This window comes from Idiotropiscis lumnitzeri, chromosome 12 (assembly GCF_059441095.1).
Source record: "Idiotropiscis lumnitzeri isolate Australia: NSW breed Sydney's pygmy pipehorse chromosome 12, RoL_Ilum_1.0, whole genome shotgun sequence".
Lineage (NCBI taxonomy): Eukaryota > Metazoa > Chordata > Actinopteri > Syngnathiformes > Syngnathidae > Idiotropiscis > Idiotropiscis lumnitzeri.
Window position 1 is genome coordinate 11,031,655 of NC_142402.1, and position 12,843 is coordinate 11,044,497.

Here is a 12,843-nt window from a genome sequence, read left to right on the forward strand (position 1 = left end):
TCATTTGATATCGCAGAGAAGGGCGACGCCTCGCATGATCCAGTGGTCGGGCGGGTGACTGGTGCCCAGTATCACGGCGGTGATGTAATTGAGGTCGGTACGCTTGGGTTTTTTATAAATGGGGCACACGTAGTACTTGGGGTCGGGAGGGGCGGTGGAGTTGATGGCAAACATGTGGATGACAGGCAAGGGCGTAAAGAGGACTTTGGGCGCCGATTCGCAGAGGACCGAGTGCTTCTTGTCCCAGTCGGCGCCCTCCAGGAACAGGCCGTGAACGTACACGCCTTCCTGTTGAGCAAAAGTTATGGTGTGAGTGTGAGTACATAAAAGAACCCAAAAAATATTCAAATGTATTGACATTAACAGGAATAAATAATTCCAATTCCATTAATTACAATGGAAATATTTACCAAAAAGTTTCCAACTTTAAGAGAAAATTCCCTTTGCGGTTTGTGTCTGTGTTACTCACGTCTGGATCGGCCTTGATCTCCTCCTTGGTCTTCTTCAGGACTTTATTGTTCAGGGTGACAGAGTCCAGAGCCCAGCCTTTGTTTGCCCTCGTCACCTCTTGCCTCATCGCAGTGAGGAAACCTGCAGTGGACAGTGATGTCAGTCAACGTGAATTGGAATCCATTTATCGCAAAGTCAATCTTTTGATGCATTAGAGACAGAAAACAGAGAAAACTGTCGGCTATCTGTCGTTCAGCATCATTGACACGATTGAGTCACATCATGGCTAGTGCACTAAAGCAGGCATCATATTGCTTTTGTATATGTAGTGAACCCAACATATTTGCAGTACAGCATTTCCAAATTTCTGAATTTATTGGAACGTATGCTGCTGAAAAATTAAACTATTTGCTGTTTTTGTGCACTGTACAAAGTTTTTTTAAATATTACTTTGGCGCCTCCTAGGCAACGTCCTTTTTAAGTTTATTTCATTGATTTTTTTTGGGCAGTTTTTGAGATGTCCTGTTTCATTAATGGTGCTTGAACGCACCTTGTGCAAGGGAACATTGAAGGTGACTATTTTCTTTGTTTTCAATCTTTTTTCAATCTAGCGTTAATTGCCTGTGTAATGTACTTTTAGCGTTACAATTTTGCCTGTATTACCTAACATTTATTATTATATGTAACTGCCAAAAGTTGAGTTTAATGACTTCTACTGTTTGCATAAAGTGGTACTGGGCGTGTATGATGTCATGACAGTTTGTGCTTGGGTGTTATTAGGCTAGTCTGCCAGCGAATATTATTGATGAACTTCCACTGAAGGTGAATTATTTGTCTTCTACGTTTTGGCTTGATTATGTGATTCTTATACAAAAGGTGAATGTCAGGATTTTAATGATTTTTTTTTTTTAAATGAATCCTGATGTCTCGTTTACAGGTGTTGAACATTAATACTCACCCTGAGGGTTGAAGAACCCCGTCATCCAAAAGGTTCTGGGTCGCCGAGAAAACACCCAGCTGTGAAACTGTCTGTTCCTGTCCAGGAGTTCAGTGAACCAGAACCCCAGTGTGGTAGACTCCCACGAGAGCTTCCTCCACAGATTGGGTACGCGGGCGTCAAAAATGTTGTCCAAGGCGTCACGCAGGGTCTAAATGGGATAAATAAATAATAGATAAATACATACAAATGGTGCAGCATCACATGTAGACAGAAACAGTAACAGTTTTCAGTCGTATATTTGTTACTCTCTGCATAGAACTCAACTCACTGCAACTCAGCTTTATTTATAGAGCACTTAAACATTTCAGCAACCAAAGTGAGTAAAAATTAGTCGTGCAATAACAAAATAAAATAATACTGCAAATGAATAATGGTTAATGGACAGCTGCTACATCTGCAGTGGAAAAAGGCTACAAACGCAAACATAACCAACATAGTGGACCAACCTCGCTCATGATGATCGTGCCCTCGATAGCCAGCTTAAGATCCAGAAGAGTGCTGCGCACCACGGAGATAATCCTCTGCATGCGGTCCACCTCCTGCCGGAGGAAGATGTTCATGGGGTTGAGCGGCCCCATCTTCTTCAGACTGGCTCTGACCTGACACCGGCAAAGACGCACGTTTGAACGACAACATCCAGTCGAGAGGGGGGCGACGTTTGAGATGCAAGCAAGCCCAACCTCGTGAGGTATGTAGTCGCGCGGCAGCTTGTCCAGCATGTCCTCTGCCATGCTGTACACGATGCTCTCACGGGTGGCCCCCGAACCGCCACCGCTCTCCTTGGGCTGGATGTTGGTGATGGTGTCGAGCACCTCGGCAGACGTATTTCTCTGATAGCTGAGAAATGGAAATCACAATGGATTGTTTTTTTTTCATCTATCCATCTTTTTCTTATTTCATTTCTCTCATTTCTTACACAATGTCAGCGTTGGGGTGCAACCCCAGTGCTTGCGTGGAGTCCACAGCAGGCAAGCCCTGAATGTAGTCCACATACTCCTCGATTGTCTTACATATAGGGATTTGGTACTCCGTGTAGAAGCAGAAGGACGGGTCCAACATTTTCTTACTGAACCACACCTGTAATAGGAAACATTAATATATTATATATACATATATATATATTTATTTATTTATTTTCACCAACTATCTGTATTCAACAATAAATGCTACTTAATAAATAGCAGAGGTGAGGTTTTGTTTTTCTTCTTTGACAGCAGTCTTGTTGTAGGTTCAGCTGGTTGCAGCCACATTATGCATTTTATTTTTGGTCTCAATTCAGCGACAGATTGATTATTTTGCCCACCCCTTGTATCTATAGAGAAGGTCAAAAGTAAAAGAGGTCCTTACCCGGGCGAAACATTTGAGCAGACGTTTGTCATAGTCGTCAGTGACTCTGCCTCCGTACTGCACTTCAGCTAGCATGTAGCGTAGCGTCACCCAGGAGACGTCCTTATTGAGGGTGGACGGTTAGGAAAAGAAGGTAACAAATAACAAAAGTGGGGCATTATCCCATGTGTGTGTGTGTGGGGGGGTGTGCGTGCGTGTCTGTGTATGTTCACCTTCCTCGGCCCGCAGTCATCCAGGTGTCTCTCTACAAACTCCACGCTGGCTGTGAAGTCTGCAGAGTTGAACTCGTATGGTATGTTCCATCCCAGCGGTCCAAATTTACGCCGTTCCTACGACCAACCAGTCAACAATGCTGTAAAATGACGGTGTGATTGTAATGTTCGTACGCAAAACGCAACATTTTTTGGATCGCCTCTGTCATGCTTTCACCAGCAAGGATTTCAATTTTTTTTTTGTCAGTGAATAAACGGCAAAAATTGTGCGATATTCACAAGATTTTACGATGGCAGGAAAGAACATCACCGGAGTGAACGAGATTGTGTTTGCTGAAATGTTTTATTTCGTGGATTCGATCAATCACGTTACTGAGGGATCGACAAATTAATATATACGACAGCCGATCAGACTTTGCATGAAATGCAAAATATCCGCCGATTTGATCCTGATGATCAGATCAGTGTAAAGTCTATCAGGAATATAGCTAGGCCTTGGAGCAATTGTTATGTCGTCTGTCTACATGTGTTGCTGGACTGTTAGTGTTCATCCGTTGCATAAAGGGTGACAACAAAAAGTATGTTAAGAGTGTTGTACCTGAACGGCCGAGTGGAGAAAGGCCACTCCGTACAGCAGCGGCTTCCATGTCGGCAGGTTGCTGACTTCCAGCTGGTTTTGCGAGATGCTTACAAAGGTTCGCTTCAAGCTGGCGCGAAGTCCCTGCGGTGGGTCGTTGGTAAACTTGATGGAGGACTGGAAGAACACAGATTGCCAAGTAAGGGTGGTGTTGTGGCAATAATTTCTATAGTGGTACAATAAAGGGGAGTTTCAAGCGTCATCTTTGCAGTCTATTCCTTGCAGGACAGATTGCACACAACAAATGTTGGAATGTACTGGTGTATATTTAAGATATGTAAATATTGCACTCACAAAAAAAAAAAAAATGGGAATTGTGATAGTAACCAGCAAAAAACATTTTATTGTATGTGATTATTTTGCAAGTACCACAAAATTTGTAAAGGCCCAACTAAAAACCGTCCGTAAAAATCCGTCTGTCTTTGAGAAAAGCAATCGAATTCTAACAAAATTAGCATCTCGTTATGTTCTTTTTTTTTTTTTTTAACTTGCAAAATGAAACCATTATCACTTTGTGTTTAGGATAGAAAAACGGAAGAGAGGAACAACCTACTCTGGAAAATTTAAGCGTTCCCAAAAAGTGTGTGTTCTGCAAAAATTAAAACAATTAAAAATAAAACATCAAGTGAGAGAGATACAACCAGGGAAAAAAAACTACCAATGATTTCACGTTGTCATTTATCCCCAAATTAGACCATTTTAAGGTAAATAAAAAATCTGCAGATTCAATCAAGTAAAATGGCAACCTGTAGGAGCGTGATGGAGAAGAAGTCATGTGGTTCGGTGGTGACCCACACCCTGAAGGTTTTGTGGACAGTTTCGGTGACTGTGACCGTCTCCAACAACTCATCCATGAACTCCAGCCCCAAGTGACAGTTCTGCAGGAGCACCCAGCCTCCCTACGGGCACAAATGCCGGGCGAGATGAGCCATTAAAAACAAGGACCGTAAAATGCATGCATACGAAGATGTAAAAACAGAAGACGGTCACACCCGGTCATTAAAATGTAGTAAAGTCAAATGTGTGGTTTTCGCAGAGGATAAAGAATATATGCCTATGTTCTTGGTTTGAATTCTGGCTCGGGAAGCAATCAAGTAAGTAATGAGGAAGAAAAAAAAAAGAGTAGGAGAAAAACAGAATTGGAAAATAAGAAAAGGAAGAAAAAGCCCAAATAACATTAATAATAGATAAAATTTTTACTTTGTATAAAAAAAAAATCAAATAAAGTAAAGCACTACTTTCTACAAAGATTGGATCAAAATTCGTGGTTTGAACCAAATCCTAAAGAAAATTAGTAATAAGCTAATACATTTAGCTGTAACAAATGACATGTTTTTTTTTTTAAAGTATGTGCAAAGTATCATTATTTTCAGTGTACAACACAAACCTCCGCCATTGAGCTGTTAACAAGCTTCCTCGCATGCACTTCTTGCCCTTGCCCCATGGAGATCGACCGACAACCTGGGAGACACAAGCGGACTCTGACTCGGGGGGCATGGCTGAAAAAAAATATATATATTGCTCATGGCTCTGTGGACTCACCAAGATTGAGCTTCTTGGCTAGCGCTTCTATTTGGTTGGTGGGATCCGAGCCCATCGAGAGGAAGCAGATGAGCGGCGTGCGGATGTCGCTCTCCTCCCACGTGCCCAGCAGGTTGAGTAGGACGGGCTCGGCAAACCTGGCGCCCATCGAGTCACCCACGTACTTCCTGGCCTGAGCTAAGGTGCGATCTGGACACCAGGACCTGCCCAGGGAACAACGACTCACTCTCAATAAACTCAATAAACACGATTGAAAAAGATTGCGGTACCTGATAAGCATGAGTTTACTGAAGACGTCCAGGTTGTTGTAACCATCTGGAATGACAGTTTCCTCTGGGGCGTCGCCATTGGCCCACACTTTCCAATGTTTTCCACCTTTACCCACCTGCAACACGGGACGAACAACAAGGTGTGACGACACACTCGTGGAATCGGAAGCTGTGAAATTCACAAAAAGCGACCTGATTGAGGATGTTTGCAAACTGAGGAAGTTTACTAAGCTCCACGAGGTTAAGCCACACAATGTCGAGAACCCAGTTGAAGGGCTTCGGGGGGCACGCCTTCAGGTCGAGAGCAGCGCCACCTGCAGGTTAAGGACTTCATTAAAATGCTTTTAGGTGTATTTTTTCATCTCGAAAACCAAAAGTTTTCCCAGAAAAATGCAAATTCTCATAAAAATTGGACAGATCGGACTAACGAACAACTATAAAAACAATAAATTGAGCTCATTACATTTCTAAATACGGACGCAAACAACTATAAAACAAAAATATTCTCTCACTGTATTTTAGATCTTTAAAAAAAATCATAAAACCTGCAATAAAATAAATAATAATTTTTTTACATTATGTTCCAGTAGCAACGTAAAAAGGCGCCTAATAAACATTTTAAATTGCACTTTAAACACCTTTAAATTTTTTTTAAGGAGTACAAATACAGATAAGATTCCAATGGTCCAATGGTAAAACAAAATGAAATGGCGTTTTTCAATTTTTTTTTTTTTTTAAGTAGCATACCTTTGATAAGAATCTGAAATTGGCTGTGTTGAATCCTGCCGTTATGCAGATCGATCTTAAGTGCCATGAGCATGGTGAAGATGAACTTGTGGTTTTCATACAGGCCACGCACTGTGTACCGGAAGACTTCATACGTCAAGTACTCGATGATGTTGGCGATTCGTTTCGACGTTTTGGCCGACTTCTCCGACCTGTGACATTAAGACAAGAAAGAGTAATAAAAGCTGGGCAAAAAGGGGGGAAAACATCCTCCCACCAATCCTTCCTCCTTCCATCCCGCCAACCCACCGAACCCAACTCCCGACATGAGCGACTTTACCTGGCCAGCGAAATGTCGAAGATTTTGAGGAACTGACCGAGGGAGGTCTGATACATGACGTTGACCATGCTCATCTCTGTGATGAGGAAGTAAAGGATGCTACCTCGGCATGCCACCGGACGATATTCCGACTGAGCCGCCTTAATTTTCTCCTCCGCCTCAGCCGCAATGTTCAGCTTGACGCTAACCTCGGCAGCCGTTTGCTTGGTCGTGCTCAAAATGCCGATCATGGAGTCATCATCCACCAAGGAGCCTGAGGGCCAAACGGAAGGAGAAAGTCCTGAACTGACTGCAACTCTTACAAGCAGGAAGCCGCGAGAGTGATTTTGGACCTTTTGTGGTGCTCAGTTTGTACAACAGGTTGTCCTCCAGCTCCTGCATCTTCCTCTTGTTAGAGGTCACATCCTCAATAAGCTTCAGCCTCTCGTTTTCTAGTTCCTGTCAAATGCGTTGCAAGAATGAAAGGCAGCTCATAACAGGATATTGAGCACATTTTAATGATATAGCGATTCAAAGACAGAAAACAACAATAAAAAGGGTTGATAAGAAACATCCGAAATGAAAAAAATAGAACACTCCCAAAATGCAGAGTGCAAAAAAAACACACTTTCTTTGAGTTTTGATCAAAGATACACAACATAAGGAGAGAAACAAGCAAAAAAGCAAAAGAAATTGATGCTGCAATATGTACAAACCTTCTTCTCAGCGAGGATGACGCGACCCAGCAGCTGATCTTCCAGACCTTTCATGTTGACAGTGAAGTCAATAATGGACGTCTTGGCGCTCACCTCCGGAGTGTACGAAGGATTTGGCAGTTTGGTGGTGATGTAAAGTCGGAACTTGTTGGATACGTCCACATCTTTGTCTCCCACTTTCACCTGCATGGAGAAAAAGCCTCATGAATTCCGAAGGGCTGCACTTGAACCGTTTTTGAACTACCAACAACAAGAGTGTAGGGTGGAGTGTACAGTTGTTTGTTTTTTTTTGGGTCAATCTATGGTTTACAAGTTGCACCTGATTATAAGTCTGAGGACCAGCCAAACTGTGGAAAAGTGACTTATCGTCCGAAGAAATTGGTAAATATATATTACTTTATTTTGCACATGCAAAAAAACTAAAAACAAACAAAACAAAAAAAACAACAAATTGATCAAAACAAAAGAAAGAAAAGAAAATATGAGGGAAATTTTTTTTGTGTGGTTTAGATGGAAAAAAGTGTCAATATTTGGAAATAAAAAAAAAATAAAAATACTGGAGTAAAAACAACAAATTGATAAAAATAAAGGAAAGAAAAGAAAATATGAGGGATTTTTTTTGTGGTTTAGATGGAAAAACGTGTCAATATTTGGAAATAAAAAAAAATACTACAGTATTAAATCATTGGTTGTCAAATGAAAAAAAAACTTCTGAGACAAACAACAAAGTATAGTGTCATCGAAAAATAAAACCCCTCAAAACGCTCATCTATCGGCATTCCATAGAATTACCTTGAAGTTGGAGCCAGATTTGAAGAAGTTTTTCTCCAGGACGTTGTCAAGGGCAGGATCCAGCTCCTCGCCCACATCTTCAATAAGTAGTGGCCTCCCCAAGGAGATGGAGTCCTCTAAATGTGTACGAAAGAACTTGTGGTTGAGGGACGTCAGCTGGAAGCAACACAACACCCACCGTGAGATTTGAGAGTTTTATTTCAGTTGAGGTTTATGAACTATACCTGAAGGGAATTGGCTTTTTCTTTTGCAGTGATCCAAGTCTTTCCTTGAGTCTGAGGATCGACCAGGAGAGGATACCTTGACGCTTTGGTGACGATGATGCCATTCTGCACCGACAGGTCATCTCCGGGCAGCCCCTGAAGATTCCACTCACTGATCTAGACCAGACAAAAACACAAATTTTTTTTCTCCACCTAGTCATGAATCAACTGTCGGCTTATTTTTCTTTTTCTTACTGTAGGAGCGTCCACTAATGTGGAGATCAGGTTGAGGTTCTCCGTGAATGGGATTTTGTTGGATATGAGCTCGCTCTTCCACATGTCCAGCAACATGTCACGGAAATTCTGGTTGAAGGGGCCGCAGTATGACAGGAAACCCGTGAGCTGCAGGACGTCGCCCACCAGTCTAAAAGTTAAAAGTTTTTTCTTAAGAGTCTTGATAAATGTAGAGGGGGTTTATTTTTTTTTATTTTTCTTTCGTTTTATTTTGGGTGTAGAATTTCAGGTACATCACAACATTAGGAGAGAAACGAAAACAACAAAATATTAGCTTATGTTGTTGTATATATTAAAACGCTGATCACAAAATTCCCCCAAAAATTAAAAAAACTACCAAAATTGTTTTTTCTTTTTCCTTCGAAACAAGCAACATACAGCATTTGGAGAGAAATAACAAAAATATCTCATTGTGTTTCTTATAAAAATTTAAGAAAACTGAAAAGACAAAAATTGGCAGAGAAAGAGCAAAATATTTTCTTTGTTTTTAGAATAAACTCACAAAATGTTTTGTAAGTGAAATAACCAAATGAAAATGAACTATGTATTACTTTATTTTTATTTTTTTTTTTTTATTATTTTAAGAAATTCAAAAAATGTGAAGGTATCAGATTAAAAAAAAATAAAATATTGGGAGAAAAAAAGGCAACATATATTCCTCTTTATTTTTTGGAATTTCTTTTTTAAAATTGTCCACAAATTGGAAGAGAAACAACTCTTTGTGCTTCTGATTTAGAAATTAAAAAAAATGAAATGAATAAATAAAATGTGCTGTATATACTGTCGAATTGAATTGGCCACGCTTCCATGTTTGGGATAAAAATTGAAAAACTTGATAACTTCCGAAATTTGGAGAAAAAAAACAATACTGATTATTCTTTGTGTTTTGGGTAAAAAAAAAAAAAAAGAATAAGAAAATTTCTACCTACCTCTTGATCTGAGATTTAAACTCTTTGCTTTGCTGAGTCCAGCGAACTTTCTCATTACTCAGCCCGCCAATAAGATCTGAGGCGGCCTGCATTTTATTCTTACACATCTCGGAACGATCCAGCAATTCCTGAAAAAAATGTTCAAAGAGTCAACAGCATGCACTTCCTCTAGCATTTAGTTTACCTTCCAAGTAGCCTACCTGCTTTTCTTTGCTAGCGGCGTCACTCTTTGCTTGCACCAGGGCCAGTTCGGCTTCCTTCTCGGCCAGCGTGGCCTGGGCTGCCATTTGCTCAGCGCTGGCTTTTTTGTAGCGCACTTCCTGAACCGCCAGATTAGCCTAACCACAAAGCAGATGGATGGAGTATTTTGGTAACCTCAACTCATCGGAGAAAAAAAAATACATTTAATCTTAAATGAAAATGAACAAAAGCATTACAACAAAATATATGTCAATGACACACCACAGTATTTAGAAAATAAAACATTAACAAGCTTTATTCATTTAATTTTTTTCAAGTTTTGGCGGGCCGGATTAAAACGTTTAACGGGCGGCATGTAGCCCCCGGGCCGTAGTTTGCTCACACCTGCAGTAAATGAACAGTATGCACGTCTATGTGCCTGGCCTCTTCCGTTCGAATGGCAAAGTCACACACGTCCTTTCTAAGCGCACATTTTTTTTTTTTTGTTACAGCTTACCTTGAGCGGCAGCACTTCCTTGTTGATGTCATAGAAGGTGGCCATGGCCCTGGTCCACGCGAGTAACCCAGCTACGCTGCCACACACCTTCTTGGCGTTTTCCATGGTGTAGTCTTCCATTTCAAAGTAGGGCTGCAACAGCTCCACCGTCTCCTCGTTAATCTTGTCCTTGACGAACTGCTGCAGCGACGCCAAGAAGCCTGTGCTGCCCATGAGCTGTAGAAGATGGCAAGATAGACAAAGGTGAGAAATCGGGACATTGGACACGATGCGCGAACATAGAAACAACAAAGCGTCTGACACACCCTGAGAGCATCCGGCCATGATGGCTTGAGACAGGGCAGGTTGGGATCCACAGTGATGGTCTCCAACTTTCTTTGGAACAACAGCAGGCAGCAGTCCATGATCCTCATGATGAGGTGTGGCGGCTTGGCCAGTTTTCTCACAGTGGCGATATCAGCAGGCTTGATGGTCTGTGGGATGTTGTTGTTTTTTTTTTTTTTAACACACAAAAAACAATGCATGCAAAATATGTCTCGGAAGTGGGAATGGATGTGCTAGGGCCCTAAGAAAACATATAATACTCAATTTATTTCCCTTTCAAGTTAAAGAAAAATCAAACGACAATGATATTATTCAAATCTTGGATGAAGTAGATCTTCAAAGATAATCATGACACGAGATGATAATAATGACTGGCCAATTAATTTCTTATGTAAAAAAACAAACAAACACACAAACAAACAAAAAACACAAAATATATCTCTCTCTGTCAGATTTTCCGGACCATAAGGCGCACCCGAATATAAGCCGCAACTCTTTTGATGATGATATATAAACCGCACTAGGCTATAAGCTGAAGTTTTCTATGTTGAAAAGAAATGAGTTGTTAACTCCATGTACAGAACGATTTTGTACTGTGAATGCATCTAAAGGTACATAAACAGATTGTTAAAACAGTGCCTTTTAACATGGCAACAACTTTGTTAATTAAAAAATAAACAGACCCAAGAGGAAAATTTTTTTTTTATTTATTTAGCGTATTTTCTTAACTATAGAGCGAAAAATCCACAGAAAAACCGCATGGTTCAAAATCTAGGAAAAAAGTAGCGGCTTATAGTCCAGAAAAAAACAGTAAGTACATTTTTCTGCAGTACCTTGAATATTTATTAAATCACCAACCTCCCAACAATATTGTGATAATTATCAGATTGTGATAATAATAGCATAATATCGTGACATTCCTTCTTAGGTTTCTGGCATGAATAGGCCCCTCCCCGATTATGTAAAAACTTGAACGCCTTTGTTTGAATTACCTTTTAATCGACGCGCAGTTTGATAGCTAGTTATGCCAACACCCTGAAATTATACCGGCATATTTTCTTTCGACTTGTTGCTACCTTGTTGACGGCCATTTAGAGAGTAGAAAAATACAAAAGTCCCAAGACATCAAACAGTGCGGTCGGTGTAACCAAATTATCGCCCAGCGCTACTCGAAAGGATAATAGAAACTTACGTTCAGTGCATTTTCGGCCTCCATTAATGCCGGTTTAGCCGCCTCCAGTTTTTCTTCTGCGATGGCCCTCTCATGCGTGATTTCGTCCACAATCATCTGGGCTTTATCGCTCACTGTCTGGACCTCGTTCTTGATTATAGTGGCCGCCTCGGTGCTGACCATCACCTCGGCTAACACCTAAAAAGGTACACCTCATGTCATTCTTATGGCATAGCAGAAAACTGCTTCGCTCACGTGATGAGTTCTGTTTTTTATTTTACCTTGTCAGCTTTGGCGGAGGCCACCACTAACTCTTTCTCACTGACTTCCAGCTCTTTGGAGAGTTTGGCGACAGACACACTGGCCTCCATCAGTTTGTTCAAACCTGACATTAAGTCGGAAAATAAGCCTATTAAAAGAGCCTTGGGGAATTTTTTTGTCATTCATTTCAACTGTGAAACCCCACAGTACTCAAAATGTGTTTTTTGGATGGGTCAGTACATGTCAATCATTTATACGATATACACATAAAACTCCATTATAGTCCCCTCATTTTGTTTGGTGATTCAGACAGCACGCTAAATACTTGCTCCTTGTCGCATATCACGTGCCCACCGCACCTGTCATGGCATACGGGCACATTAAGATCTATGACTATTTATTGTGAATAAAAAAAGATATTCATTTTAAACTGTATTTTATTCCCTTTGTCATACATATTTTCATTTAAATAAAATGAATTAATTATTTGCATAGTGCCTAGTTATTTTATCACCTTGATATTTGTGCTTGCATTGTGGTCTATATTAATCTGTTGTGGTTAACGTGATATTTTTTTGTGAACGTAAGGTGTGTCAGTTGCTAAGTAGGATTCTACAGCTACTTTATAATTTTCAATCCGAACTAAGTCTCTGGAACCCAAATGCACTCATCGAGTCTGAAGCTGCATTTCCACCTAAAGTTCCAGGAACGTTAGGTTCTATGGTCCTTCAATGAACAGTTCCGGGAACTAACGGGTCATTGTACTTCTACATTTCCGACTAAAACGTTTCTGGAACCTGCAACACCCAGTGTCTGAATATACTTTGCCACATAAAGTTCGGAGACTTCATGGAACTCAAAGTAAGCTATATTTCAACCTAAAACAATTTTGGTCCTTAGTACTTTGTGTTTTGGGTTCCAAAATGTATTTCTGCCTCTTCTAATTTTCCTCAC

At 40.6% G+C, this 12,843-nt stretch overlaps 1 protein-coding gene across 1 annotated transcript in view; it reads right to left on the bottom strand.

The window, feature by feature from the left end:
* LOC148325898 (dynein axonemal heavy chain 8-like) overlaps positions 1–12,843 on the bottom strand; it is a 41,460-nt gene continuing 28,617 nt past the window's right edge. Inside the window, exons 58-84 of the mRNA XM_088310655.1 lie at positions 11,910–12,013; positions 11,650–11,826; positions 10,439–10,606; positions 10,134–10,349; positions 9,637–9,774; positions 9,437–9,564; positions 8,469–8,637; positions 8,235–8,390; positions 8,011–8,166; positions 7,219–7,401; positions 6,856–6,961; positions 6,524–6,776; positions 6,205–6,395; positions 5,650–5,771; positions 5,458–5,573; positions 5,189–5,391; positions 5,034–5,107; positions 4,393–4,545; positions 3,608–3,763; positions 3,010–3,126; positions 2,798–2,899; positions 2,367–2,527; positions 2,131–2,287; positions 1,897–2,049; positions 1,409–1,598; positions 470–591; positions 1–288 (exon numbers count right to left, since the gene is read on the bottom strand). Of these exons, the coding sequence (XP_088166781.1) occupies positions 1–288; positions 470–591; positions 1,409–1,598; positions 1,897–2,049; positions 2,131–2,287; positions 2,367–2,527; positions 2,798–2,899; positions 3,010–3,126; positions 3,608–3,763; positions 4,393–4,545; positions 5,034–5,107; positions 5,189–5,391; positions 5,458–5,573; positions 5,650–5,771; positions 6,205–6,395; positions 6,524–6,776; positions 6,856–6,961; positions 7,219–7,401; positions 8,011–8,166; positions 8,235–8,390; positions 8,469–8,637; positions 9,437–9,564; positions 9,637–9,774; positions 10,134–10,349; positions 10,439–10,606; positions 11,650–11,826; positions 11,910–12,013 (4,259 nt within the window). The remainder of the gene's footprint in view (positions 289–469; positions 592–1,408; positions 1,599–1,896; positions 2,050–2,130; positions 2,288–2,366; positions 2,528–2,797; positions 2,900–3,009; positions 3,127–3,607; positions 3,764–4,392; positions 4,546–5,033; positions 5,108–5,188; positions 5,392–5,457; positions 5,574–5,649; positions 5,772–6,204; positions 6,396–6,523; positions 6,777–6,855; positions 6,962–7,218; positions 7,402–8,010; positions 8,167–8,234; positions 8,391–8,468; positions 8,638–9,436; positions 9,565–9,636; positions 9,775–10,133; positions 10,350–10,438; positions 10,607–11,649; positions 11,827–11,909; positions 12,014–12,843) is intronic.